Genomic DNA, 25,089 nt, shown 5'->3' with positions numbered 1-25,089 from the left:
TAAACTGTTTAGCTTGTCTTGCTTAGACGTGTGAGTAGGCTGGTAGAGAGTTCTCGGTTCGCCGAGATACATATTTATGAACCACAGTTGAGCAGGCTAAGGCGACGCAACATCGTAACAACCACGACACCCTAAAACAACAAACAGAACAAACCCAAAGCAACCATTTGCAATGATGGAAATATAAATCTAGATGCTCTGAACTAGAAATCCAAAAGGGGGGAACCCCATCGAGAAGAGATTTTCGGTATTCGCACCACATCTTACATACGAGACAATGACAGAAAAGAAACAACACCAAGCGCTATGCTGAACATGATAAGGTAGAATAACCTAGTATACGGTTACACGCCCCCATCTACCCCTCGGTGGACCCGATAGAAAAGGAGACAGGGGATCTAAGAGGAGGAAGCACGACGGCTGCCCTTCACCCGTTTCTGATGGCTAATACTCTGGCGGCCGCGACCCCGCGCCTGCCGTTTCGCAGCCGCCTGTTTCTCGGCGACGTACTTGTAGCACTCCAACGGGGGCCGGGATCCGATATGACGACCGTGGGGCGTGAAGACCTCAACCTGGGGCGTGCCGGAGAAGGCCACGTCCTCGCCATCATCGAGCAGGTCGTCCTCCATGTCGTCGTACACGTCGCCGAGGGCGTGCGACTTGGCGCGGGTCTGCACGGTGATCTCGACCCAGCCGCAGCCCTCGATCAGGATGTCGGCGGCCATGACCCGGTAGGGGAGCTCGGGGATGGGTTTGCCGTGGTCCGCGACGGCCTTGGCGAGGGAGGTGGGGAGGTGGGAGCGGGTGACGTCCCACTGGAGGTCGATGCGGCCGGCCGAGGCGAAGGTGCCCACGGTGTCGGCGCGGAGGATCGGATCGCCGGGGTAGGGGCGGTCGCCGCGTTGCATCTCGACGGCCTTGTCGGTGCGGGTGACGTGGGTCTCGAAGGGCACGAAGCAGGCCGCCAGGATGATGTCGTCGGGTCGCACGGCGGTGATGCGGATGAGGCCGCCGCAGAGGAGGAGCGATTGGCCTGGTTTGACGGTCAGGCGCTCGGGCTTGACGCGTTTCGTCATCATGAGGTTGCGCTGGTGTTCGGGCCGCACGTAGTTGGTGAGGTCGCCGCGCTCGAGGCCGGGGAGGTCGATCATCTCGCCCCGGCCGCGGCCGAAGGGGATGCGAATCGGGGAGACGGTCGTGCCGGCGAGGGTAGAGACCACGGGGAGCACAGGGAACATGTCCTCACGGGGTGCAGGGGGCAGGAGGCCGTCCGAGTCGAGAAAGCTTGGGTTCTCCTCTGGCTGCTGCTGGCCCTGTCGCTTCGACTCGATCTCCCGTTGTTCCACGAGGTCCGCGATCTTCCCCAGATTCTTCGAATCTTTGGGGAAACAGGCCTCGATGAAACTACTTTTGCCGACATTGGCCTTGCCCACTACCCAGACGCCACCCACGTGGTTCTGGATCTCCTCCTTGACCTGCTTGGTCCACCAGCCTCGCTGCGCACTGATCATGTGCACCTGACCCAGACGGAACTCTTCGGACGACAGGTTGAGTTGGATCCGGAGCATCTTGCGGATGTACTCCATCTTCGAGTTGACCAGATCCCACGTAGGGGCTAAGAGATCGGACCTCGTGATGACAATGTGAAGGGTTGGGAGCCTCTTGGAGCCCGAATACTGGTGGGTGGCCGAGCGACGGTTCCGCGAACGCGGTTCCATGATGTTCAGTGCCTTGTAGATGTTCGGAATGAGAGACATGGGAAAGTCGGCTGCGTCGACCAGATGGTACACATGGTTATGTTTGTGCGGCGACTCGTCCAGGTATGCCCGGATGGAGTCTATCGAGGGCGAGATAGCCGGAACGGCCTTGTTGTGGTGAAGAAGATCGTGGCATCGGTCACAGATCTGCACGGGCGTTTGTGTCTTCGCGAGGTACTCGCCAGCAGCTGCTGCGTCTTTCTCAAGACGACGACTCGGCGCTAAATGAGGGATCGGTCGTGTGTCAGCATAGACCACAATGCAAAGGAGGAGAGGAGGTGCAACTGAAATATCACTCACATTTGATTACCGACCTGCCCCAATCTGTAGCTCCTTCCGCGACATACTGCTGGATTCTTTCTGCCGCCTTCTCTCCTTCAGCTTCCGGTGCTGCGACAAGCTGTTGCGCTTCCTGCCCAAGCTTTCGTATATGCTTTCTGGTTTTGCCGTAGTACCCAGGCTCGTCGGGCTCAACGGTCTGCGCATACGCCCCGCATCCTGGACAGCAGACAGGCAGCGATTCTGGGGAGATCGATGAGGAGATAGCGGAAGGGGAATCGGCCGTGGAGTAATTGCGTAGCTCTTTGCTGGTATAGTGGCTTGCGGGCGTGCGGCGGGCAAGGACTTCTGGCCGCGTGAAACGGTACAATGGGAGTTGTCTGGCGCAGGACTGGAGTTGCGACGGAAGTCGGAATGTCCTAGTCGCTCTTGGAACAATGCGCCCGAGATATGGCGGCATTCTGAAACTCGTACAAGCAGAGAATGCGGCGAAAAGGCGTTGCAGCAAGAAACTTTGATTGATAGTGTTGATTGATAGCTGATAGCATCGGTGGTCCGCTTGGCGGGCCGTAAAAAAGTTGCTGTGGCGAACCAAGAGTGTATGGCTTGTGATAACCTGCTACTAGTAGTGGAATCTCTCCAGGTTGCTTGTAGACCTCGTAACCATAATCGTCAATTGGCATAAAAAACATTCGCTTTGATATTGGATAGTTACACGAAAGCATCATGCATAAAGAAACATCTTTGAAAAACCAGAGTAAAGTAACAGTGAATGCTTAGCCCAGACCATGCGCCACGAAAGACCCATTGAACCTCATGCAATATATCTCTTCAAGCCCGCGCTTTTCCCTTTCCCTTGACACCCTCAGCCTCATCTTCCTCCTCAGAGTCACTCATGAACTCATCATCCTCATCGAACCCGATATAACGCCGAGGCGCACTGCTGCGGGCCGTGTTTGACGGACCAGGCGCATCGACCATCTCCTCCTCCTTCACGTCATCATCACCATCCTCACTCTCCTCCTCAGAAGATGGAGTATCCCGATCGCTGCCCTCACTGGCGCTGGCACTCGTGCTCGAGCCCCCGAGGATCGTATCGCGCAGATTGTCCGTCCACATGCCGTCCTTCATGGCCATCAGGACCGCCTCACGCGCCTTCTCGTTCATCTCCTCCTTATCCTCCATCCACTGGCCGTCGATCTTCTGCTTCCCGCCGCCGTTCTTCAGCTCCTCCTGCCGCTTCTCCGCCGCCTCCACGACGGCCTGCCACCGGCGGCGGCGCTCCTCCTTCTCCTTCTTGTCCATCTCCGGCTTCAGCGCCAGGTACTCGGCCAGCGCCTTGGCCTCGTTGACGGTGCGGAGCCGCCGGCCGTCGAGGTTGCGGCTGGAGCCGTTGTCGTCGCCTTGATTGCGCTTGCGCTTGCTCGACATGCGCCCGCCGGCGGCGCGCAGCTGGGATCCGAAACCACCCTTGCCTCCGCAGAGGGGCACGCTGAGTCGGAGGGGGAGAAGGAGGGATGTGGCGGTGGTGGTGGTGGCGTCATTATTGGAGCTGCTGGCCAGATAAGGGAGGAGCGGTTCGGCGGAGGGGAGGAGTTGTTTGTTGTTCGTGGTCGTCAGGATCAAGGAGTGGAGTGGGATCGAAGGCGGGAGGTATGACGAGATCTTATCCGTGAGATCGGCGAGACTCGAGGCTGAGGACAGCGAGAAAGTGACCGTGGAGGGGAGTGAGAGTCCCGGGAAGGATGAAAGGAGCACGTTGATGTTTTGGGGCGCCATGTTGTTTGTAGGTTAAGCCGCGCGTAATATGTAACAGACTGATATGGGGTTCCGCGATGCGAAGAAAGATGAGATGAGCAGAAACTCAGCCCTAGCGACAGGTGCTCAAGGTGGAGTCGAGGTTCGATCTGACCGGGCGAGAGGCGCTGCTTGCTGAGCGGAGGTCTAGAAGTAATAACGCAATGCGGAGAGTTTCCCCCCGATAAGAGCGGATCAATGACTAATTGCCCGTCCACTACGCGGCCTCAGGCCTCCGGGCACGTGATGCATGTAGCACACGTGACGTCGCCTTATCCAGCTAGCGGAAATCGATTAGGGCGACAACCCTACAAGCGCATCCCGATTGGGAATCACCGCACTTTTTCCACTCGACGGGCAGCCCGCTCCACTCAACATCAACTACTCTTAAACCACCCTCTTCGCGCGTTGTTAGAGCGATTCCCCGAAGAGCGCCAGGAACTCGCAACAATGTGCGTACAGCCCCTTTGGTTCACGATGCGCGATGTCAATGATGACCTGAACCCCGACTAACCCTCCCTCGCAGGCTTATCCCCAAGGAAGACCGCAAGAAGATCCACGAGTACCTCTTCCGCGGTATGTGATTCCTCATTCTCGCCCTTTTGTCGCGTCCTCCCAAGTCCCTCGAGATAGGATAGATATTCGCATGGACTTGGTGTCTCTCTCGATTCACTATTCCACCTTATGTCATTGCCGTCTCGATGTGGATGTGTGGAGGGTTGTTGACGAGTCGAACGAATGAGGATGGCGGTTTACTGACGAAATCTTCTCAACAGAGGGTGTGCTCGTGGCCAAGAAGGACTTCAACCTTCCCAAGCATGGCGACATTGACACCAAGAACCTCTACGTGATCAAGGCCCTCCAGTCCCTTGACTCCCGCGGTTACGTCAAGACCCGCTTCTCGTGGCAGTACTACTACTACACCCTCACCCCCGAGGTATGTTTCTCTCGTTTGCCTTCCTCAAAACCATAAAGAACCACGATCTAATGTGTTTTCCGTTTTCAGGGTCTTGACTACCTCCGCGAGTGGCTCCACCTCCCCGCCGAGGTTGTGCCCGCTACCCACATCAAGCAGCAGCGTTCCCACGCTCCCCCCCGTGGCATGATGGGTGGTGAGGAGCGCGAGCGCCGTCCCCGTGCTCCCCGTGAGGGTGGCTACCGCCGCCGCGAGCAGGGTGAGAACAAGGAGGGCGGTGCCCCCGGCGAGTTCGCCCCTAGCTTCCGTGGTGGCTTCGGCCGTGGCCGTGGTGCTCCCTCCTCCTAGAGGAATGTCGCCTGCAGGTCTTCCAAGGGCTACACGGGATGTTGCTAGTGTGGCTTGAGTAGACGTCCAGTCAGAAATTGCCGCACTACGCACTTCTCCACCCAAAATCAAAAAGGGATTATGCCTGGCTTTACTGTCTCGATACCATGAAATAGTTAGGATTAATGGCATGATTCACGACTTCACTCTCTGTTCCTTTTTAAACGTAAAATGACCGTTTCGATGGTCAAGACGATGGGTTATGCCCGTTTGTTCTGACTCAACACAGTATAAGAGGTCTAGGTGGTGTTTTCCAAACTAGCTGGAGAACCTCTTACGGTCGTAGCGGATAACAGCCTGCAAGATGACTGAGGCGCCGGTTGCACAATCATCTGCCGAGCAGAACTCTTCCGGATGATGGCTCAGCCCGTCTTTGCACGGCACGAAGATCATGCTAGTCGGAACCCTCTTCGAGGTAAAGACACTGTCGTGGCCGGCACCACTCATGATCGTTCTTGTCAGAGACTTGGGGTCTGTCGAGTCAGAATCCGCAACGACTGCTTCTGCAGATTGCTGAACGCAATCGATGCAGTCCGGGTGGAACTTCACCACAGGCGAATCAAAGTCCAGAGTCCATTCCACGCGACAAGGCTTCCCAATGGGTTTACCTTCTTCCGCTGCGATAGCGTCGAAGTCCTTCCTCAATTGCTTTTCCACAACATTGACCAATTCATCCTCTGGGCCGCGGATATCCAGAGTGAAGCTGACGACTCCAGGGACGGTGTTCACGCTGCCGGGCTTAGCCTCCACGATGCCAACACTGGCCAGGCACCCATGAGAGGAAGCAACCTCGCGTGCACGCACCATCATCTGGGCGAAAGCATACAAGGCATCTGCACGATGCTCAAAAGCGGTAGTACCCGTATGGGTATCTCTGCCGACAATGGTGAGGCGGAACCAGCGGTATGCTTGGACGGCTGTGACGACGCCTACGTGCTGGCCTGCAGTCTCGAGATGAGGCCCTTGTTCGATATGCAGCTCGAAGTGAGCAGCCATTGGAGTCTGCTTGTATGAACATGGCACACTTCCAAGATAGTCGATCTTCTCAAGTGCCGATCTCATGGTCTCGGGGGCCGACGACGCCGTGGGTAGAGATGCAACCGTTGGGACTTCCTTGAGCTCGTGGGCTTGCGACAGAGGGATACATTCAGCCCATACTCCAGACGAGATCATGCTGATAGGGAACCGTGCGCCTTCTTCGCTATTATACCCATCAGCGCAAGCCTTAAAGTGAAGGAAGGTCGGTGCCATACTTAGTCCAGTTGACCACGCCTACACCACCCTCTGTCTCAAGACCCATGTCGTCCATGGACTTCAACGCTTCGATGCCGGAAAGGACACCCAATATTCCATCGTAACGGCCGCCCGTCGGTTGCGTATCTAGATGGCTGCCGATAAAGACAGGGGGCACATCTGTCCTGCGCCCAGGACGAACTGCAAAGATGTTCCCCATCTCGTCGATGGTGACCCGACAGTTGAGGGCTTTTGTTGTTTCGATGAACCAATCCCTCACTTGCTTGTCCTCTTGCGACAATGCCAGGCGCTGCATTCCTGTATCCGTGGGGCCACTATTCCAAATGGTCAGCTCAGTTGTTTTCATGCTCGCAAGCTGATGGACGGCTATTGCTTGATGGGATTGGAGTAGGCTGTTCTCATCCCATACGGCGCGCGACCGCTAATCCGAAGTACTGTGCTCGCAAATGGATGGTCTGGTACTCACTCTCCCCATCGAATGCCCGAGCCCCATTGACAGCTGTGGTGAAGGTCCCTGGCCAGGCGATCTTTATTGGCTCGAAGAGCTGAGACTTGAGCCTCGGTCAGCTCCGTAGACAACATGGCTTGCTTCCTTGAGACAGAAAAGTGTCGACGTGGGTTTGTCCGAATGATCCTCGACGAGAGTAGCGTGGGCTGTATGAGCGCAAATCTCACTAGCCTAGCAAGAGTTGGTGTATAGACCTGGGAGCGAATCATGCTGCGCATCTCGAGCGACAATGGAGGGTTTATGTACTCAGCACTTGGGTCCCCTCATTGTCCAGTGAATGTCTTGATAAGAGAGGATCCCGATAAGATAGCGAGCTGCCATGCTGCGGGGGTGGCAGTCTCGGTCTTCCTGCCGAATCATATGCCTGCTGATACCTCTCGGCAAAGACCGTATGTAGACTATGTCACCTTAGTGGAGAGCGACTGGGGGTCCTTCTGGCAGGTCTATCGTATAGGCCAACCGTTTTGGGTGGTAAGTTAGTGTACGGGACCGAGTTCACGCAAAAGACCCAGTGCTATCAAAAGACTTAAACCCGCTAAGGCAGGTGCTGCCGAATGGAGTTTGGAAGACTAGAACAGAATCCGTGCACTTAACTCTGCCCCGTACTGTGTTAATCTGATCCACCCAGTTCTTATGGGTCAGCATGACCGTAGAGGGACTGAAAGACGCGTAGGATAGAAGACACCATCATGAAATGTACGAGTGGTACATGGTCGTCCCTGGCAAGGTTCTCGGTGGCTTGAGTCGCATATGCCAGACCATCGATGACACGGAGCAAAGTCAATGCTTGAAGCTGGAGTAATAGTCGGTAATTGAGACGGAAGGTTGAATTGTCCCAAACAACTCTCTAGACAGAAAAAAAGACTGCTGCGCTATGCGTAGCGAGCGCCGTACTCATAAGGTATGCTATGCTGGCAGCCGCAGTGCGGCGACTGCCCATAGAGCTGACGTTACGCCCACCGACCTCAAAACCAAACGACACGCACCGCAACCCCCCAGAACAACCCTTTCCAGGGGTTATAAAATTCCGGAAAAACCAGAATCCTGCTAAGACCCCCATGACAAGTCCATTGCCCGAGGAAAACAAAAACAACAAATTCGACAGCTGTGTCGATGGAAGAGTCCAAAGATTGAGAAGAGGAGTCTTTTGGGCAAACCACGGCCATCTCTGGTAAAAGGCAAGAAATGGGTTCTGAGCTAGTTTGTCCCACTCCTCGGAGGTTGGCACTTATTGTATCCTATATGTTACTTTTTCTCAATGCCTACCAGCGTTCGATCCGCGGTCCGCGCTTTTCTTTTATCTTTTCCTCGGTTTCGACCCCCCTTCCCCTCCCCGTCGCGTTCCGCCTTCAGACCAGACTTGCTTGACCCCGCATTCTGTCATCACGACTCTTGCTCCCAAACAACTCCACGCATTCCGAGCTTCGCACTCCGCGCATATACAGCAAAATGTCTGCGGCCTGTATCTTCTGCAAGATCATCAAGGGTAAATTTGCCAGCTACATCCCGATACGCGATATCAAACCAACATTGGTTACTCCTCCGACACGACCTGTATTCAAATAGCTAGCTAACGAACGGTATGAACAATAGGTGATATCCCTTCGTTCAAGCTCTTCGAGAGCGACAAGGTCTTCGCCTTCCTTGACATCCAGCCCCTTAGCAAGGGCCACGCGGTGAGTATCATCTATGCAAATCTCATCACCAATGACAAGAGCATCAACCCCGCACCGTCGTCTCGTTCACACGAACCCAACAAGATAAGCATGAGCCATCGGAGCCAAGCTACCTATCCCTCCCAACAATCCCATCTCTCCTCGAGCTCATATCCCTCAATTCACACAAATGTAAACAAGAAAGTAAACCCGTTAACCAGTTAATCCATGCAACTAGCTCGTCATCCCCAAGTACCACGGAGCGAAGCTCACCGACATCCCCGACGACCACCTCCAAGAACTCCTGGTAAGTTGAAGACTCGCAACCGGGGAGACCGGGGAAAAAGTGCACCAGGGTGTTCCAAACGCAAAGAGATTCGCCTGTTTGAAAAGGGCTGCAACCCTCCGGGGACCTTGGAGACGCACAGCAACCCCCCACCCCCCTCACCCATACGCTACGCTGGCTATGTAACCCCTGGCACGCTCGCAGACGATCTCCATTGCTTTGCCCAAATATCTAATTGGTCATCGTCTATTCAGCCCGTAGCGAAGAAGATCGCTCAAGCCGTCGGCGCCACGGACTTCAACATCCTCCAGAACAACGGCCGCATAGCGCACCAGGTCGTTGACCATGTTCACTTCCACATGGTAAGCTCTTCGCTCCCGCCGCTCTCCCTAGGCACAGGGGACTAGTTTCGAATACTAACCACTATAAACTCGTAGATCCCCAAGCCCAACGAGACCGAGGGACTCGGCATCCACTGGCCCACTCAGGAGACGGACATGGACAAGCTCAAGGCTCTGTACGAGGAGGTCAAGGCTAGAATGTAGATGGGTTGTAAGCTAGTAGTCTGATAGGATAACATGTGTCCATCCAACCACCGCGCAGAACTGCACGGCCGTCCCTAAGCTCTATGTCAACTGTGAAACTGTTCCTCGAATGTAGTTGTAAGAATGCTTGACCATCGCAACTGTGGAACTCGGTTCTCACGAGCTGGTATGTACAGTACTCCGTAGCTATGGCCCGTATATGATCAATCAACTAATCATGTCACCGAATTGATCGATGTAGACCTGCCTATCAGGGAAAATGCAAACATGACTTCCCATCAATTGCAGGGGGAAACCATCTGAAACACACAAGCAAAAGTGTCTCGAGTTCGGGCCCGTCGATCAACTTTATCCAAGACGGTTTCAGGACAGATTCCAGATTGCGGTGCCGGTGTATGAACTATGATCGACAGAACAGAGATGCTCATTTTTGAGGCCGGGCCAGGTGGAAAACATGCCCGATGTGGTAAGTGCTTTCAGGATGGATGAATAAGGAACCTCCCAGATGTATGATGGGCTCAGCTCGCAAACGAATTTCAGATTACCAGAATGCCTAGTTGACAGTGGTAATCCGAGACAATGGAAAGGCTGGAGTTCACAAGACTCTATCTAGCCTGCTACCAGCCACATCCTTATATCGGGAAGTGTCTCTTAAGAGACAAGAAATGATCCAATCCAATTGTACGTATAAAAATGATCTTTCCAGGTCGTTATACCGTGACAAGGCATCATTAGGAGCCACAGAGACATCTATCCTATCACACAGAGTACCAAATCTAACAATAATGTATTTATACACAGACCTTTGTCATGTAGGCTACTTCACCCAGCTAGGTTCTATCCCTCATGAAGCGCATTTCCCTTCGTCTTGACCTCGTCCGGGTAGAATTCGATCTTGCCGCCGCCCTGGATGATGTTGAGTCGATCATAGAGGGAAGTAGCCCGCACATACGAGTCGAGCTCCCAGTATTGAGCTCTCAACCGCTCAATAAGACTGTTCCTCGTCTCAGTCGCGGTCTTCAAAGCCGAGTCATCCTTCTTCTGGCTGGCTGCAATCCACGCAATCGTGGCACCTTGCAACTCCTTAGCGAGTTGCTGTCGCTCAGCGATCATCGCATCGCGCTTGACAGTGTCCTCCTGGTTCTTGTTCTCGTCGGGCTCGGCCTCGACGTACTTGTAGGCCCAGTTTTCGTCACCCTCGAGCTCCTTCCAGATCTGATCCCTCGGAATGAACTTCTCCAAGTCCTGGACATTCTTGGTAAACTGGATCTTCGAGGCGACCACGGGGTCAAGCCAGCCCTTAATGACGTTCCAAATTCCTGGTAAAACCATGGTAAGAATATTGCAAGCTGAAAGTAGTTCAAGGAAATGACCAACCGGAAAAGATCCAGGGAGCCTTGTGGATCAGGACCACTCCCAAGCACTCCGGGTAGTTGGCTTCGAAGCACTTGATCATGTACTTAACTGGATGATAGTCCTGCAAGAAGTTAGAAAAGATTGAATGACGATTTGGGATGATCCTACCATATTGCTTAGCGAGAAGTCGGTCATATCGAAAACAACGCACTAGTCTAAGTCAGTGTCTGTTTTCATAAAGCCAATATTTGAATACCCACAGCTGTCTCAACAGGAGGCGCAAGCATCATTCGAGCAGTCTCGATGGTGTAGACAGTAAACCGATCAAGTGCCTCCACCTCTTGATCTCCTGCTTTGTGCAAGCGCACTCTGACCACACAGATAGGCCGACCGGACTTGTCAACACCATGCAGGAAGCTCTTGCCCATGCGGAACTGCAGCAAGAAGTCCTCGCCGGCCTTCTTCTGATCAGGATCAGCGGTTTGGCTCTGCTTCAACGCGCCATGCTCGCCATTCTTCATGATATCTTCGTCCAGCTTGACCTCCTGGAGTCTCCATCGAAGTGTAGAGATCAGCATGATCAGTGCCTTCTTGACATCCCACTTGCGCGCCCGCAGGAAACGGAGCAGCAGCGAGTCGGGATTGTCGTGCTTGATCATGTTCCATAGACTGGTTCGGATCTCTTCTGGTTTCATATCAACCAGAGCTTGCTGGAACTCCTTCGACTGTCCGTACTTATCGTCTCCATCGGTGATGCTGATCGAGGCCAGACTGGTTGAAATGTCGCTTGCCGACTGAGAACTAGCTGATTCGTCCTCAGCATCGTCACCGCCTCTGCCGAAGAGGCCGAATCGCCGCTTCGTAGGCTTCTTCTTTTCCTGGGCGGGGGTAGGTGAAGGTGCTTCGCTGGATTGTTGTTGCAACTGCTCGAGACCTTCCACGCCACACACTTTGAGCAGCAAGACCCAAAACTCCTGGAGCTTTGCTTCCTGTTCGGGCGTGAGGTTGCCCACAGTTCCGGGTTGAGCTTCAATAGGCATGGTCTTCAACGTATCGATTATACCGAGAAAAGGCGAATTAGTTTCTTGGAGAGGTTCTGAGGAATCGGGAGAGGGTAGAAGTCCGTCGTCAACTGTCCAGTATTTATCCCGTAGCCAGGTTCCTGCACCGACTAGAAGTAGGGTGAATGTGATCGTCCAGAAGGTTGAAGCCTTCCTCGGTTCGCACTGATGCGATGGAGAAGTGGAGTAAGCCCTCGGTGAGTTAGACCAGATTATAGGGCTTCGAGTCCGATACAAGGACTTGGGGATCTGTGCACGGCCTAGATTATGAAGTCTCGCGGGCGCAGAGGGGATCGAATTGGCCGAGGAACGAAGCAGACGGCGGCGCAAGGAAGAACAAGCATGCATGTGCTTCTCTTTGGGCGACTCCTGAGTCTGGGTTGGAGATCTGATCTGACTGGCGATCCTTAGCGCTTCTTCTTGAAGGTTTCCGACCTTGTTGTGCCAAAGCTGGAGGTGAAACGTGAGAGGATGATCAGACCCTCAAAAATCGAGCCGGGAATGCGGGGAACGGAGAGAGGCAAGAGTGCAAGAGGCGAATTGAAGGAAGGAGGAGTGGCTGCTTTAGTGACGGTTGGAACGATCAGGGTCCGTCAGGCCCGAACTGCGATCGGTGTGCTGGACCAGGGGGGGGCGCAGAGGGGAGGAGGGGGCCACGAACTAAGTTAAGGGTGGGGATTGAATTGAGATTATGAAAAGAGTTGTTGCGGTCGAATTATCCGGGCTTTCCTAACTGAGATAGTCCTACACTCGTGTTCTCATCTTTTGCTTTGCTTAGCCAGGGGACTCGGGATCCTCCAGAGATCCCTAATTATAGTCGGGCCCATCCATCATTCCATCCTATTAATTCGATGAACGCTAACCTGGTCCAGGCAGCGATCAGATTGAGGGCCTGATGGATGTGGCATCAGGATCCACAAAGTCCGAACTGTTCCAGTGACCGCACCTTCCCCAAGCGGGGAATCAACAACAGCCCGCCCGCCGCCCGCACCGAACCTTGCCTTGCAATCATCGTCAACAAACCTACTATCTATCAGAGGTATCACGCCGGTTCAAGACATTCGCCTGACGAACAAGGAACAGGGAACAAACTTCCGAGACAGCTGAATATTCGATTCACTTCCCGCCTCAGTTGTGCGCTGCGCAGTGTCGCCAGCATCTGATCTCTTCTCCGACCCTCGGATCTCAATTCAGCCACCCACGGTCATCATGGACGCCTTTTCTCGCTCAGCATCGCGCCCTCGGCCCTCTTCTCGACCCACGACTCCCTTGCGACCCAGTTCACGCTCCTCGTTCCGCGAAGCCCATGGATATGGAAGTAGTATTGGCAATACCGGCTATACACAACCCGCCATCAATGCGTTGGAACCCCAATTCGCGGAACTCGCAGACTCGATGGCGGATCTAGAAGCCAACTTCATGCATCTTCAGTTGATGCATGAGAGCTTGACACGGTTCAGCGAAAGCTTCGCCAGTTTCTTGTACGGCATGAACATGAATGCCTTCTGTGTGGATTTTCCAGAGGTATGAGAGTCCGACCCGTATCTCACGATGGCCAATTTGCTCATTTGAATTCAGGCACCGATCTCAGAATCATTCCGGAGGGCAAAGCAAGCGGAGTCGCAAAGCGGTACAGCTCCATTCTTCATTTGAGAAATATCAGATATTGACCCTCAATAGCAGCTGAAGCGGAGGCAGTGCAAGCGATTAATGACGCAGAAATGACTTTCATGTAAGGCGCCCGGAGTTTCCGCCTCTTTTCTTTCCTTTTCGCAATCATACTAAATACATTCTCTACCCTTAGGACTACGGATACCTCGTTTGTCGAAAACCCGCCCAGCATCATCTCCTCCAAGCCCACGCCAAGAATCCCGGCCACCTCACGCGGATCTACAAGAGGAACCACAAGAGGAACCACAAGAGGAACAACCAGAGGGGCAACTAGAGGAACCCGTGGCTCGACGACCGGACGATATGCTACAAGAGGCTCCAGCCGAGGATCCCGGCCCAGCGCACTGCCCCGGGGAAGAGGTATTCGGTGATCGAGAGCGGCAGAAACTGTGAGGGCATGAGAAGCGACATGAGTTATGGCACAAAAAAATTATGCGCATACAGGGGTGCAGCTCTTGGCTGCTACGACTGGCAGGTCCAGCGAGGAGAGAGACCTGCACACATAGGACGATCTACGTCATGAAGATGATGCGACAGTGCCTGCGAAGCAGCTTGCGCTGGCCTAGCTGGATAGACAATACTGCTTGACAAGCGCAGCCAAATAAGTATACACAGTGTGTTAGATTGTGTGTTGGTAGCTTAGTCTCAAGGCCGCTGTTCAATGCCCAATTCGCAATGGGGGACATTGAACAGTGTACACAACAATTGATTGCGAAGAATGACTTTTGTAGAGGAATGGCAGTTGGTCTTGATGTGAAAAGGTGCATTCTTGCACTCTGATGTGTTACTATGTACATATTGAAGCAGGAGGCGATCTCGGATCAAGTGAGGATCCGGCGTCTTATCGCCGCCGGAGCAGCCGCGGTCGACCCTTGCGAAAAAAAAGATCTGACCTGACCTGCTTCTTGCGCCTCCTCAGCAACGAGACCCAGGACGATCTGTAGTTGTCTGTCTCTGGGACTAACGCTCTATGATAGTCTTACTCTCTCGTGCTCTTCGTTCTATAGACCTCTCGGGATTTCTGGTTCGTGGTGGGAAGGACTATTGCTGAAGCAACCAGACTGAATCCACCCGCTTCCGATCCCCGACAGCGGAACCCTCCGGTGGCTGGCGGAGTCTCTCCAGTGTGTCACTCACGGGCTGCTGCTGCTGCGACTATTACTCTATTGCGGAGCTGATCTATTCAGTATCCCCACTGTCTCTATATTGGATCCCATAAGGTACTGTGATCCGTGTTGTTACAGATTATTCAATACTCCCCCAGTCATTGTTTCCTGGCCCGATTCACAGACAATACTGATGTGGATGACACCTAGACCTTCCCTAGTGCTGCAATGCATGGATCCTGTCTGATTTGCAGTTGACCTGCTGAGCATCACCCCTCTCCTTTTCTCTCGATTTAGAGAGTCCTTACCTTGGCTGTGCCAGTTTGACTTTCTTGCGCTCTCTGTGAAAACCCCCCTCTGTCGTTCGCTGGATCCGTCATGGCGACCGTGGCGACCGTAGCGACCGTGGCCAGTGTGGTCTCGGTCTCATTGCTCTCGGAGGCCGAATTCGGCTGCGGTATGTACACCCTCTAGACCACATATCATCTGAAATATAGTATTGATCGCTGATATCTTCACAAAAGAGCACCTGGCCACACAGCTAGGACAAGATGCCAACACCGCGGAGCAGTTCAAGAGCTCCTTTATCAAGGCGCATAACTCCCTGGCGGTCTTGCCCAAGCCCATGGACGGACCCATCAAGAACGGTCGTGCAAAGGCTCACGGGTTCTTGAAGCCCAAGTATACTTGCTTGACATGCTCAGAAACCTGCTTGATGAGCGAGCGTCAAGCTCACACCGATAAGACGGGCCACTCGTTCTGTAAGTCGTCCTCGTCGAGTGCGCGGCCAACCACTAACCCTCCCAGTCATGGATTCCCGGGCTCGCAATCTCTATTGTCAGGGCTGCGGCGACTTTGTCTTCGACCATGGGCTGGAAAGACTGCGCTGCTCTGCAGCAGAAAGTGCCTTACAAGGTAAGCATGCGCGCTCACCAGACTCCTTGCTATGGGCGCTAAGATCGCACACAGTCGCCAAGAAACGTCGCTTTAGCGATAGTTCAGCGGATGAGCTATACATTCGGAGCAATGCCACCAAACGTCCTTGCGCAAAGCAGGGCGTCAGGGGTTTGTTTAACTTGGGCCAGACCTGTTATCTGAATGTCATCCTGCAGACTCTCCTACACGATCCAATCCTCAGCACGTATTTCCTTGGAGATGGTCACCAGCCGCATGACTGTACTATACCCGACTGTGTGGGCTGTGCAGTTGCTGAAGCCTTTGCCGACTTCAATAGCATCGACAAGGCTGAAGGGTTTACTGCTTTGAATCTTCTTGTGGCATCATGGCGCTCGAGTCCCGTATGTGCCCCATGAGTTCCATCCCAATAGTCTCGCTAACATGTCCTACACTACAGACACTAGCCGGTTATCAGCAACAGGACGCCCACGAGTACTACCAATTCCTTGTGGATAAACTTCATGCAAGCACCGAGGGTCACCACGAGAACCACCAGAAGGGATGTCCCTGCTTCTTCCACAAGACATTCTACGGCAAGCTCCGTAGTAGCGTGACATGCGACAAGTGTGGCAATGTCACCAGAACCGAGGACCCAATGGTGGATCTCAGTCTCGACGTCCAAGTGAAGAAACGAGCCATGGGTGGTGGGGTTGGTTCGTCGACCCCAACGCTGAGTGGGTGCCTTGAGAGTTTCACCTCCCCGGAGAAGCTCATGGCGGGCGTTTACAACTGCAGCCAGTGCAACGGGGGCTCTCAAAAGGCAACCAAGCAGTTGCGGATCAAGAAACTGCCAGCCATTTTATGCATGCAGCTCAAGGTACGACTTCCCACGCTTCACACAAACTCCTCCCATTCTGGACTAACCCAAACCCCCAGCGATTCGAACACAGCGCCTCTGTGTCCGAGAAACTCGAAGGCCGGATTGAATTTCCGCTCTCCATCAACATGCTGCCGTACACGACGAATCCACACTCCAAAGTCGACAAAGCACGCTTCATGTATGACCTCTCATCCGCCGTCGTGCACAAGGGCAAGCTGGATTCAGGGCACTATTACGTGTACTGCCGCCAAGGAGACGAGGTAAGCCTTTCCCCCTTCTTTCATCCATCCCATCCGCGTCTTCGGCCAAATACTAACCCCAAACCAAAACAAGCAGTGGATGCTTTTCAACGACGACCAAGTAACACCAGTGGCCGAAGCAGACGTCCTCAACGCCGACGCCTATCTCCTATTCTACAACCTCCGATCCCTAGCCTCTGCACCACAGTAACACACGTCTCATTTCTCTCCGGCTCTCTTTCTTCTATCTATACATGTTCTACCTTGACCCCCTTGAACCTGCCGCATCATTTCCCGTTCCCGGTACATATCATCATCATCATCATCATCATCCATACCTCGATAATTCCTCTCCCTATTCCCAATCTCATTCCGGCGGACTTTTTGCTATTCTTTCTTACTGCTAATCTGTTGCATTTGCCACATCGCGTCCAACAGGTCTATCACAATGTCTTTCCCAGCCGCAAATTCCCTTCTGGAGTATCAAAGGGTCCGGGACCATGGAGTTTAGATCATCTTTTTTTTTTGCCCCCACGTCTTGTATTGTTGTTCACTTGGCTTTTTCCAAATGTCCATGGCTTCCGTTGTCTTTCGCATACACTGTATGAATGAATATGGGAGTGACGGGGAGGTGAATTTCTCAATGGCAGAGCATTATCATTTTCGAAACTTTTCAGTTCTGTTTCATGCATTATACAAGGAAGACAGGGAGGTAGGTCGAGGACAGTATCCTCTGCATGTTCTTGCTCAGGGGAGTTTTCGTGGCTGTGGAGGCTATTTTGAGAATATGGCTTGCATTCATTGGATTTGGGGTATTTTGATAGCATACTGTAGTTAGTACCTCAGGGAGGATGTATACTTCCTTCAAAGCTGGAGTCGATGTGATTGGCTTATGAATTAGTTCCTTCCGAGCCTCGGTAGTATAGTGTGATGGTGCCCGGCTAGAGCTAAATGGGGTGGATGCTATTGTCGAAGGGCGCATTCAAGTGCACTACGAGATGGGCAGTCACGCAAACGTCCAGTCTCCAACCACTACAAGTACGACAGCGGGGGAACCGCAGAGACCGCAGGAGAGGGCAGGACAGACGGAGAAGAGTCCATAATCCACACGATGGGAATCGATCCAGCACGAAACCGCCCCATCGGGACCGATCTGACGCATCAGGTAAGCAGGCCAGCCAGACCCCAAGCGGTGAATTGCTTCCCTCGTAAAACCAACCCAGACGATCGGGTTGTCCGTAGCTGAGGCTAGTCAAAGCGAAAAGAAAGGAAAAGAAAAGAAAAGCATATGAAGCATCCCTCAATTTTTAAGATTTCATTTCTTGTTTTTCTCTCATTTCTCCGCTCTCTAAAAAATTCAAAATCCTCCCCGAGTACCAGATGAGTCCCCCAGTCCGAGATCTGCTTTGTTTTCAAGAGCAAACCCTAAGCCATTGTCCGAGCGGATTGGGGGGTTGTTGAGAAGTTCAAGGATTCGCGGCGATTCTCTGGAGTTGTTCGAAAGAGAGAGAACAAGAAAAGACATTCCTCCTCTCCATTTCATCACTTCATTTTGGTACCGAGCGCCCGAGCACGTGAAAGAGATCCGTCGTGAACAAAGGAAAATTGAATTCGGAAGAAGGAAGGAATTTAACGGAACTGAAGGAGGTGAGGCATTAGCTAAGGTTGTTCGGGTGGGTGGTTGATGTGTGCATGTTGTGTGATGTGTAGAAACTCCAAGTGTGCCGTCGCCCTGTCGAGTTTGTCCTCTCGTCGTCCCATTGTTTTTGCTCTCTTTTCCTCCAGTGTTGATCATGTCGAGTCCCTTTCCATGGTCGCAGGCAACAATGTGTATCCTCCAATCGCGAGCGCAGGTTTTGTGGTAGAGCAAGGTGTAGAGGTGAAGATGAAAACCAACCTTGTAGAAACCGATGTCCGAAGCCTTCTCACGGAAGCACTGACGGCAGATGTTCATCTATAATGCATCCTCGGTCAGTTCACCGGTCCCATATATTCGAATTGTATCCAAAGGAGAGTATATCAGGTGTTCCATACCCCGTACTTGCGGATGAGACCGGCGCGGTGGGAGCAGACACGGCTGTATTTCAATCGAGCATAAATCAGTCATTTGTCCATGGTGTGTTCCTCCATTTGGCGTTTCAAGTCATCGCGTGATCCTCCTTCTCTTTTGACCGTTTCTCTTCGCATTTTTCCAGATTTTAGGGGGGTTGAACACACCATCCACGGGAGCCCTTGCCGAACCTATACCACGCAATCTCCGTTAGTCTCACGAATATACCCTCAATTTTCACACGGATCGCGTCGAAACAGGGAGCACTTACTGGCGGGGACGGCTGTACCAAACAGACTCGTGAGTCATCTTGAATTTTCTGAGGCGAGAGAAAACCTGGGGGATGAGGTCGGGGGGTGTTTGGGCAGGCGGATTTGTCGTCGGCTGGGCGTTGAGGGGATTCAGACAAAAAGGCTAGGGTTGAAATTCCGTTGTGTGCTTTCCTGCGCTTGCCCGGACGCCGGGCTCGGACCACCTCGCTTGCGGGCCACTAAGCCGGTTTGGGTCCGGAATCACATGACTAAATGGATCGACGGGAATGGCGAGACGGGCGGTGAGCAAGCCCCCGGCGGGTGTTCCTCCGCCTCTCCGGGCCTCGCTTATCATCATCCTTCCTGTCACTGGCTTTTGATGTATACAGGAGACGGCCTTAAGAGGCCGATCGTTCACGCGGCGTCATTATGTGTTGGTTTTTCGGTCAATCTGGAGATTAGGTGCTTCTCATACTGGACGGATTCCCCTCATGTCTATCTTCTGTTGTTAATGCTCCATCCTTTTGCTGACTGGATGGCGACGACGACGAGCGGTGACGCGAACAATAGGCGGAATGGTCTGAAGAAACCGATGAAGAATCTGGAAAATGGATGGAATGCTTTGGAGGCAGCAGCCAATGCTACGCCAGGGGTAGGTACTTGTGAAAGAAGATGTCACCTGGCAGGCTAGGAAGGCGCACCCGCTACGAGGTCTTCCTCAATTGCGACGGTTGAGGGCACCGACCTACTACTGCTATTGCACATTTTTAGTATGGAGAAGGTCTCGAGTCACGGGCTCACTCCGTGTTTGCATGCCGATCAGCGTAATAAAGTCCAATCATCCACGATGGAGGATTGTTTGCTGAGATACTAATGTAGATACTAAGCTAATACCCCTCAAGTTAGTGGGCAAAGGCGGTGATTGGGGGCGCATGTTATTCACACCCCAGATACCTAAGCTCCGCCATGCTGCAACGCCCAGTCACTTCGTGCAGACGAGGTGGTCCCCAAGGGTTCTAGTTCTACCTCACAATTGTTGCCGTGGCGTCGGCGACCAGTGGGTGGTTATTATGATTGTCCACCAAAGGATAGTTTGCACTGCAGTATACCAAGATCGGCATGGATCCTCAGGTTGTTGATCCTCCAGACTCCAGGTCCAAGACTCCGACAACCGGATCAGACTTTCAACAATAACCAAATCCATAGCAATCGCTTGTTCATTCCGTATATCCGCGATGCATGGTGTAGCATGGCTGGAAGGAGTAAAAGACTGGAAGCATCCTTGATCCGAGATAACCCCGACATAACAATATCCGGGACAGACTTGCTCGCTTCCACGCTCGACACCACTCGCGGACGGGACCACCCGCTAGCTTCGTCCCAAAAAAGGGCCCTTGAAGAGCGATTGCCATTCTTCATGGTCAGCTGCCTTGAGGTATCGGCACAACTGAAGGTGACAGACTGCAAAAATAATCCAGGGCCAGGTGCGATTTTCGCGCTTTTCCGCAGCCGCCGCGCTTCCCGTCATGCCATGCTAGGATGCAATCCCAATTGCCAATTCTGCATCGGGGTTTAGATTGGGGAGGGGGGAGGGTCGGGGATTTGACCATTTTGAAGCACGCACCTGTAACGGCGGCTTTCGGAGATTTACCCGCCTAGCCCATGTCTTTTTCTCTCTCAAATCCAAGGTTAAGGCATTTGGTCCCATCCATTCAAGTCGTGGTGGTTCGGATTGATGCCGAATTGCCGGCCTTAGCTAGTCTTCGTTTTCCCGCTCCTCTCGTTGCATCTACCTCTTTAGGGGAAGTGTTCGGGAAGTACGGGTGGATTTCTTGACTTCGGTTATCCATGGCAAGTTGTATGAGAACATCGCGGCATGTTGACTTGAATGTTTATTGTTTATCGTTTCGGTTTTGTTAGAAAGCCATGTCGTTGCTGGCTTGCAATTCTCGAGCATAAAGAGATGCCCAAAACCCCAAGTACCCAGAAATCATAGATGTCCAGATCGTCCATGTGCTTGCTGATGTGATAACGGCGGGAAAGACCCAGCTTCGATCGGCCCCATAAGCAAAGAAAAATTTCCTTCCCAACAAGATACCATTTCATCTTAGTTCTCCAAGGGCGTGCCTTCGAACTGACCCCGTTCGTGTTTTGCTTACTCTATCGGTATCTGGATTCTCAAGGAAGGAAAAAAAATCTTTTCTTTTCCAATCAAACCCGCCTTGTATTAATAATGTACCCAGTCCACATGAAGAGGAAAGAAGATTCCCGTCGTGATGAGAGCCCCAAAACATATCTATCGGTGAAGTGATTGGATGGTATATGGGGAAAGGTTGGTCGGCTCGGTCCCACTTGTACTAGTTGGAATCGACTGAATCCTGGCATACTTGAACCCTACCCTTGAGTAAGGTATCTACGGTATAGCACACCGTTGACTGCGGCAGTGCTTCGTGAATGATGGTAGACAGCAATGAACGCGATCTTATGCATTCATGACTCTGGGAGCCCAGTGGTGCTAATAACATCCTCCCAAAAATGAGTTTGTTGGCTGTCAGCTGTCCTCGACGTATAGGCACGGTCTAGCGAAGGGACTTGTGCACACGGCTCTGTGCACTGCACTAAACATGCATGAATCTTATCGGGGATGGTCGTAGCGGGCGGGTCCTCATGAGGCTGGCAGCACGGATGTCCAAGACGGTAATGATTGCTGCTCTGATGTCCGGCATATTGCGGGGATTGTCCTCTAGGCTCAAGCTCAACAACAAACGGGTTAAGTCAATACTGAATGCTATACAGATAGCAATATCGAAAGCCCATATCCCCAAAGCAGGTCAAGATGCGAGGAATCAGCTCATATGATGCTGCCATAGTCACCGTTTGATGACGTCAAAGCATCTTCGCAGCCAGCTGCAGATGATATCCGATCCGAGTCCAGGCGTATTTCAATGAGTCATACGATGCGTATAAGTAAGCGCGGACAGAGGAATCTCGGCGACTCGGCACTGCATCAAGTGGGAACGGCACAATCAGGTATCATTGATTGAGAAGTCAAAAGAAACGAAACGGGAAATTCCACCAGGTCATGCGAGTTGCTGGTGTGCGGAGCGGTGGGCGTGTCTCCAAGAGGAACCGGTGCGTGTCGTTTTCGTTTGGTGGTCCGTGTCGGTTTCCCATAGCTTGGTTAGTCCAGTTTTTTTGGCAGCTTGGTTCGCCCGGCTTTTGAATAACATCATTTTTTTTTTTGCACTTTTTTTTTTTCTTCTTCCGGTCTTTCCAGCCCTGCATGTCACAAATCTTGCTTAACCAACTGAGCCTCGGCGTGGTTGTTCAAAATCACTCTCCACTACTGTTGTTTTTCCCAGCCCTACCCACCTGTGAAGTACTATGTAGCTGCAATGAGCTCATCCTGTATCAACGGCAGGGCTGTTCACACAGATGACAACACCTCGACAGGCTCCGTAGATCTCAAGGCGGTCAAGCCAGCCTCCCTTCCAGACTACCCGCAAGAAGGCGCTCTTGCGGAAGAGCGCGGATGCAGGTGCTTCCTTAAGTCCGTGCTAAAAGGTGACGCCAAGCCACGATCGCCAGTTGGGTTGTCAGACGAGACTGAGAGAGAGCAAGAGGGAAAAAAGACCAGAAAAGACCAGACAGACCAGACGGCACACAGACGCGAACAGGGCTGGACGCCCAACGTGCGAGGGCCCCGCAGGGTGGGGTCTGTTTCCGAGGGATGAGTAGTCACTAGTCACTCACCACGGAGTATACGCAGATAAAGAGATCGACGCTTGTTGGCAGTCGAGCCGTCCAACACAAGCACATGGGTAGTAGTAGTATTATTAATACAATAACGAACAACAAAACTGCCAGCTCCCTCACAACACGAGGCCGCATAGACTCTAAAGTCTGACTGGAATCATTGGAGCCTACTCACTACAACTCAAATTCAGAAAGTAGAGTCAGCAGTCAACCCATCTGGTCGATGTAAGCTTCAGGCATCAGAGATACTGAGTCGTTGTTGCATGGAGGATGAAGATCATCGCTGAAGGCTCACGTATCAGCTCTTCACGCCAGCACATCCATGCACTGTGTGATTGTTCACGGCAGGGACTCCGTACTATACCTCTACCTCTCCCCTCACTCCAAGACACGATCTTCTTTTTAAGTGTGACAAGCTGCATGAAGATGTCACGCTACACCACCATGTACAGTACCTAAATTGTCGACGATCAGACCATAGAGGTCGAAATTAAGGGACTTGACTTGTCAATAATCAAGGTATACTTGCTTCGCCCTAGCCAATCTCAGACAACAAACAAATGCAGAGACTTGGACAATACTAGCCTATGTAACAATGCCTGTCTAGGCTTTGAGGGCACAGGAGCTTCTCGGATTTCTTTCGTAGCTCATAAGCAGTTTATGACTGAATCTGCGCACCTATCTCTCTACGTGCAGCTTCGAATCCAGCAGTGTGTTCATCTATGATAGACAGTAGTTATGAAGTAGCCTGGAGCCTTGCTGTACCGTCTTTAGCTCCCGTGACTCCGCCCAGCAAACGTATCATGCAAGGGGAGCGTTGGATGGTTTCACTATATGAGATCTACTCCGCGATCTGATTTGAGGCCGGTAGCGTATCAGCTATAGAGTAAGTGGCTATCATGCGAAGTCGCACCGCTGTTCCCCACTCATTTGAATAGCTAGCTGTCAGGAGACAAACTTGTTTTCATTGGGCCGGATACGTAGTACATGAGAATATGGGCTCACTCTAACAGAAAGCGTTAGATAGTAGTCAGTCTTCCCACGCGGCTAGAGACTATCGAGATCATGTCGCATCGAAACATTCCAAGTTGGGAGAGGCCGGTGTCTTTCGGATTCGATGGGCTGCCACTGAGACATGAGAATGCGGGGAAGGTCAGCAACTTTCAGCAATTTTGAAGCATAAATCTCCTGGAGCGAACAGTCACATGAGCTGGAAATACTTGGGATGTATATGATGTTCAGTACGTGAAGGTCGGAGTATAGAGACTAGCATGTCTTCGTCCTCAGGGAGTAAAACAGGAGGGTTCTAGCTCGCGATTCTATCCATAATCTCTTGCCAAGACAGCTGTATCAACAGGATCTGTTTTCGAGGCAGAGTCAGGTCATGTAGAACAGCGATTTGTAATACGATTAAAGCGTATAGGCAACATAGTCGTTCAGTCACCAACAGCTGGTTAGACACTACTATGAGTAAGAATGAGTTAGATTGAGTAAAGGCACATGAACAATAAGCTCGGCCCTAAAGGGTTAAAGAGAGTCCGCTCTAGACCCGGCGCTAACAGTTCGGTACCTTGGAATGAGGTCATTTTCCACGGCACCTTCAGCCCGGCATGACTTCAATGCCCAGAACTCCTCCTCCCAGCTGCTCCGGCCTTCCGAGAGCCGAAGCACCCCCAAAAATCTTTTGTTAGACTTTATTCTGCCTTGTCGATTGGAAGTATCACTCCAAACTTGGTCTGTAATGTGCCAGCGCGCTTGCTCTGACTAAGATCAAGTCGTACTCATTAGTGCTCATCATGAGTCAGAAGCATACTGTTGAGCACAGAGAGGAGCTTAGCGAAGGATAAGTTCCCAAGGCCGTACTATCACATTGGAAATTGATCAAGATGGAAAACCCGGCAACTCTGGAAGGGGAAAAAAAGGAGAAGAATGAAGAGAAAAACAGAGAGAATTAAGGTTCCAGAAATGGAACTAATGATCGTTCCAGCGATCATCTAGTCGCCTAGTGCCAAAAAAAGAAATGCTCACTATTCTACCGTACTGAGAGACACCTCATGATGACGAGCGGGAAACAACTGAATGAGAACAATGAAGACTCACCTGTGGCAGTGGACTAAATCACTGGTAGACCAAGTGCTTCTGGATGGATCTATAGGTAGGTAGCTACCGATCGATCCAATGAGGTACTCGCTCGTACTTACTCAAAAGCTGGTGGGTTAATTAGCTTATGGAAAAATAAAGAAAGAAAAAAGCACCGAATGACCCCTCTACGTACTAGGTAACCCAAAGCCAGCCCACTCCACCGCAGAGCTCCCACTCGACTAATCCTCATCAGTGACTTTCTGCTCCACTCCTTCCGGTAGCCGGTGCTCGAGCGAGGCTGTTGTTTCCACGGCCTTTCGGATTTGTTGCATGGCTATCCCCGCCAGCTCCGAAAA

General features: G+C 52.3%; 9 protein-coding genes across 9 annotated transcripts; 4 read left to right on the top strand and 5 right to left on the bottom strand.

Moving 5' to 3' along the window:
* Positions 1-34: 34 nt before the first annotated feature.
* On the bottom strand, positions 35-2,560 carry BO86DRAFT_454480 (uncharacterized protein). Its single transcript, XM_025677061.1, has 2 exons — positions 2,058-2,560; positions 35-1,978 (listed from the first exon to the last, which is right to left on the bottom strand). The coding sequence occupies exons 1-2, from the start codon at positions 2,494-2,496 to the stop codon at positions 399-401; spliced, it is 2,019 nt and encodes a 672-aa protein (XP_025530377.1). The 5' UTR covers positions 2,497-2,560; the 3' UTR covers positions 35-398.
* A 137-nt stretch (positions 2,561-2,697) lies between these two features.
* BO86DRAFT_387103 (telomere maintenance SDE2 family protein) lies at positions 2,698-3,976 on the bottom strand. Its single transcript, XM_025671501.1, has one exon. It carries the CDS (start codon positions 3,813-3,815, stop codon positions 2,868-2,870), a length of 948 nt encoding a protein of 315 aa, XP_025530376.1. The 5' UTR covers positions 3,816-3,976; the 3' UTR covers positions 2,698-2,867.
* A 208-nt stretch (positions 3,977-4,184) lies between these two features.
* BO86DRAFT_387102 (40S ribosomal protein eS10) lies at positions 4,185-5,282 on the top strand. The gene is made up of 4 exons (XM_025671500.1): positions 4,185-4,285; positions 4,360-4,409; positions 4,610-4,770; positions 4,840-5,282. Coding segments are annotated over exons 1-4 (471 nt in total). The 5' UTR covers positions 4,185-4,283; the 3' UTR covers positions 5,098-5,282.
* BO86DRAFT_387100 (M20 family metallo-hydrolase) lies at positions 5,265-7,163 on the bottom strand. The gene is made up of 3 exons (XM_025671499.1): positions 6,857-7,163; positions 6,390-6,704; positions 5,265-6,337 (listed from the first exon to the last, which is right to left on the bottom strand). Exons 1-3 carry the CDS (start codon positions 7,114-7,116, stop codon positions 5,395-5,397), a joined length of 1,518 nt encoding a protein of 505 aa, XP_025530374.1. The 5' UTR covers positions 7,117-7,163; the 3' UTR covers positions 5,265-5,394.
* A 1,082-nt stretch (positions 7,164-8,245) lies between these two features.
* On the top strand, positions 8,246-9,474 carry BO86DRAFT_387098 (HIT family protein). The gene is made up of 5 exons (XM_025671498.1): positions 8,246-8,384; positions 8,492-8,574; positions 8,792-8,860; positions 9,094-9,201; positions 9,277-9,474. The coding sequence occupies exons 1-5, from the start codon at positions 8,348-8,350 to the stop codon at positions 9,382-9,384; spliced, it is 405 nt and encodes a 134-aa protein (XP_025530373.1). The 5' UTR covers positions 8,246-8,347; the 3' UTR covers positions 9,385-9,474.
* Positions 9,475-10,089: 615 nt separating this feature from the next.
* BO86DRAFT_333597 (CRAL-TRIO domain-containing protein) lies at positions 10,090-12,566 on the bottom strand. The gene is made up of 4 exons (XM_025668820.1): positions 11,001-12,566; positions 10,909-10,950; positions 10,762-10,861; positions 10,090-10,703 (listed from the first exon to the last, which is right to left on the bottom strand). Exons 1-4 carry the CDS (start codon positions 12,147-12,149, stop codon positions 10,222-10,224), a joined length of 1,773 nt encoding a protein of 590 aa, XP_025530372.1. The 5' UTR covers positions 12,150-12,566; the 3' UTR covers positions 10,090-10,221.
* A 215-nt stretch (positions 12,567-12,781) lies between these two features.
* On the top strand, positions 12,782-14,236 carry BO86DRAFT_357024 (DASH complex subunit DAM1). Its single transcript, XM_025669690.1, has 4 exons — positions 12,782-13,325; positions 13,380-13,431; positions 13,482-13,533; positions 13,606-14,236. Exons 1-4 carry the CDS (start codon positions 13,011-13,013, stop codon positions 13,841-13,843), a joined length of 657 nt encoding a protein of 218 aa, XP_025530371.1. The 5' UTR covers positions 12,782-13,010; the 3' UTR covers positions 13,844-14,236.
* A 329-nt stretch (positions 14,237-14,565) lies between these two features.
* On the top strand, positions 14,566-16,956 carry BO86DRAFT_244301 (putative ubiquitin C-terminal hydrolase Ubp8). The gene is made up of 8 exons (XM_025667112.1): positions 14,566-14,692; positions 14,789-15,035; positions 15,103-15,339; positions 15,386-15,493; positions 15,548-15,876; positions 15,933-16,352; positions 16,412-16,615; positions 16,692-16,956. The coding sequence occupies exons 2-8, from the start codon at positions 14,957-14,959 to the stop codon at positions 16,803-16,805; spliced, it is 1,491 nt and encodes a 496-aa protein (XP_025530370.1). The 5' UTR covers positions 14,566-14,692; positions 14,789-14,956; the 3' UTR covers positions 16,806-16,956.
* Positions 16,957-17,879: 923 nt separating this feature from the next.
* On the bottom strand, positions 17,880-19,010 carry BO86DRAFT_387094 (40S ribosomal protein uS14). Its single transcript, XM_025671497.1, has 5 exons — positions 18,916-19,010; positions 18,812-18,835; positions 18,629-18,671; positions 18,492-18,548; positions 17,880-18,232 (listed from the first exon to the last, which is right to left on the bottom strand). Exons 1-5 carry the CDS (start codon positions 18,951-18,953, stop codon positions 18,224-18,226), a joined length of 171 nt encoding a protein of 56 aa, XP_025530369.1. The 5' UTR covers positions 18,954-19,010; the 3' UTR covers positions 17,880-18,223.
* Positions 19,011-25,089: the final 6,079 nt, after the last annotated feature.

This window comes from Aspergillus japonicus (assembly GCF_003184785.1).
Source record: "Aspergillus japonicus CBS 114.51 unplaced genomic scaffold BO86scaffold_9, whole genome shotgun sequence".
In the NCBI taxonomy this organism is placed as follows: Eukaryota; Fungi; Ascomycota; class Eurotiomycetes; order Eurotiales; family Aspergillaceae; genus Aspergillus; species Aspergillus japonicus.
Note: the sequence above shows the minus strand (reverse complement) of the source record. Positions and strands in the feature narration are given on the sequence as shown.

What these genes read in the sequence shown, in the direction of transcription:
- BO86DRAFT_387100 (XM_025671499.1), bottom strand. Translation starts at nt 7,116, where the DNA reads ATGCGCAGCATGATTCGCTCCCAGGTCTATACACCAACTCTTGCTAGG. An exon ending in TCGGGCATTCGATGGGGAGA is followed by an intron (nt 6,705 to 6,856) that starts GTGAGTACCAGA and finishes CATTTGGAATAG; the next exon opens with TGGCCCCACGGATACAGGAA. An exon ending in GGCGTGGTCAACTGGACTAA is followed by an intron (nt 6,338 to 6,389) that starts GTATGGCACCGA and finishes TGGGTATAATAG; the next exon opens with CGAAGAAGGCGCACGGTTCC.
- BO86DRAFT_244301 (XM_025667112.1), top strand. Translation starts at nt 14,957, where the DNA reads ATGGCGACCGTGGCGACCGTAGCGACCGTGGCCAGTGTGGTCTCGGTC. An exon ending in AGCAGAAAGTGCCTTACAAG is followed by an intron (nt 15,494 to 15,547) that starts GTAAGCATGCGC and finishes GATCGCACACAG; the next exon opens with TCGCCAAGAAACGTCGCTTT. An exon ending in ACTGCCGCCAAGGAGACGAG is followed by an intron (nt 16,616 to 16,691) that starts GTAAGCCTTTCC and finishes CAAAACAAGCAG; the next exon opens with TGGATGCTTTTCAACGACGA.
- BO86DRAFT_333597 (XM_025668820.1), bottom strand. Translation starts at nt 12,149, where the DNA reads ATGCATGCTTGTTCTTCCTTGCGCCGCCGTCTGCTTCGTTCCTCGGCC. An exon ending in CGCCTCCTGTTGAGACAGCT is followed by an intron (nt 10,951 to 11,000) that starts GTGGGTATTCAA and finishes GACTTAGACTAG; the next exon opens with TGCGTTGTTTTCGATATGAC. An exon ending in ACTTCTCGCTAAGCAATATG is followed by an intron (nt 10,862 to 10,908) that starts GTAGGATCATCC and finishes AACTTCTTGCAG; the next exon opens with GACTATCATCCAGTTAAGTA.
- BO86DRAFT_454480 (XM_025677061.1), bottom strand. Translation starts at nt 2,496, where the DNA reads ATGCCGCCATATCTCGGGCGCATTGTTCCAAGAGCGACTAGGACATTC. An exon ending in GGGCAGGTCGGTAATCAAAT is followed by an intron (nt 1,979 to 2,057) that starts GTGAGTGATATT and finishes TCCCTCATTTAG; the next exon opens with CGCCGAGTCGTCGTCTTGAG.
- BO86DRAFT_357024 (XM_025669690.1), top strand. Translation starts at nt 13,011, where the DNA reads ATGGACGCCTTTTCTCGCTCAGCATCGCGCCCTCGGCCCTCTTCTCGA. An exon ending in TCTGTGTGGATTTTCCAGAG is followed by an intron (nt 13,326 to 13,379) that starts GTATGAGAGTCC and finishes ATTTGAATTCAG; the next exon opens with GCACCGATCTCAGAATCATT. An exon ending in GCAAGCGGAGTCGCAAAGCG is followed by an intron (nt 13,432 to 13,481) that starts GTACAGCTCCAT and finishes GACCCTCAATAG; the next exon opens with CAGCTGAAGCGGAGGCAGTG.
- BO86DRAFT_387102 (XM_025671500.1), top strand. An exon ending in CCACGAGTACCTCTTCCGCG is followed by an intron (nt 4,410 to 4,609) that starts GTATGTGATTCC and finishes TCTTCTCAACAG; the next exon opens with AGGGTGTGCTCGTGGCCAAG. An exon ending in ACTACACCCTCACCCCCGAG is followed by an intron (nt 4,771 to 4,839) that starts GTATGTTTCTCT and finishes TTCCGTTTTCAG; the next exon opens with GGTCTTGACTACCTCCGCGA.
- BO86DRAFT_387098 (XM_025671498.1), top strand. Translation starts at nt 8,348, where the DNA reads ATGTCTGCGGCCTGTATCTTCTGCAAGATCATCAAGG. An exon ending in ACCACCTCCAAGAACTCCTG is followed by an intron (nt 8,861 to 9,093) that starts GTAAGTTGAAGA and finishes TCGTCTATTCAG; the next exon opens with CCCGTAGCGAAGAAGATCGC. An exon ending in ACCATGTTCACTTCCACATG is followed by an intron (nt 9,202 to 9,276) that starts GTAAGCTCTTCG and finishes ATAAACTCGTAG; the next exon opens with ATCCCCAAGCCCAACGAGAC.
- BO86DRAFT_387094 (XM_025671497.1), bottom strand. Translation starts at nt 18,953, where the DNA reads ATGACTCACGAGTCTGTTTGGTACAGCCGTCCCCGCCA. An exon ending in TGGTACAGCCGTCCCCGCCA is followed by an intron (nt 18,836 to 18,915) that starts GTAAGTGCTCCC and finishes TGCGTGGTATAG; the next exon opens with GTTCGGCAAGGGCTCCCGTG. An exon ending in GTCTCATCCGCAAGTACGGG is followed by an intron (nt 18,549 to 18,628) that starts GTATGGAACACC and finishes GATGCATTATAG; the next exon opens with ATGAACATCTGCCGTCAGTG.
- BO86DRAFT_387103 (XM_025671501.1), bottom strand. Translation starts at nt 3,815, where the DNA reads ATGGCGCCCCAAAACATCAACGTGCTCCTTTCATCCTTCCCGGGACTC.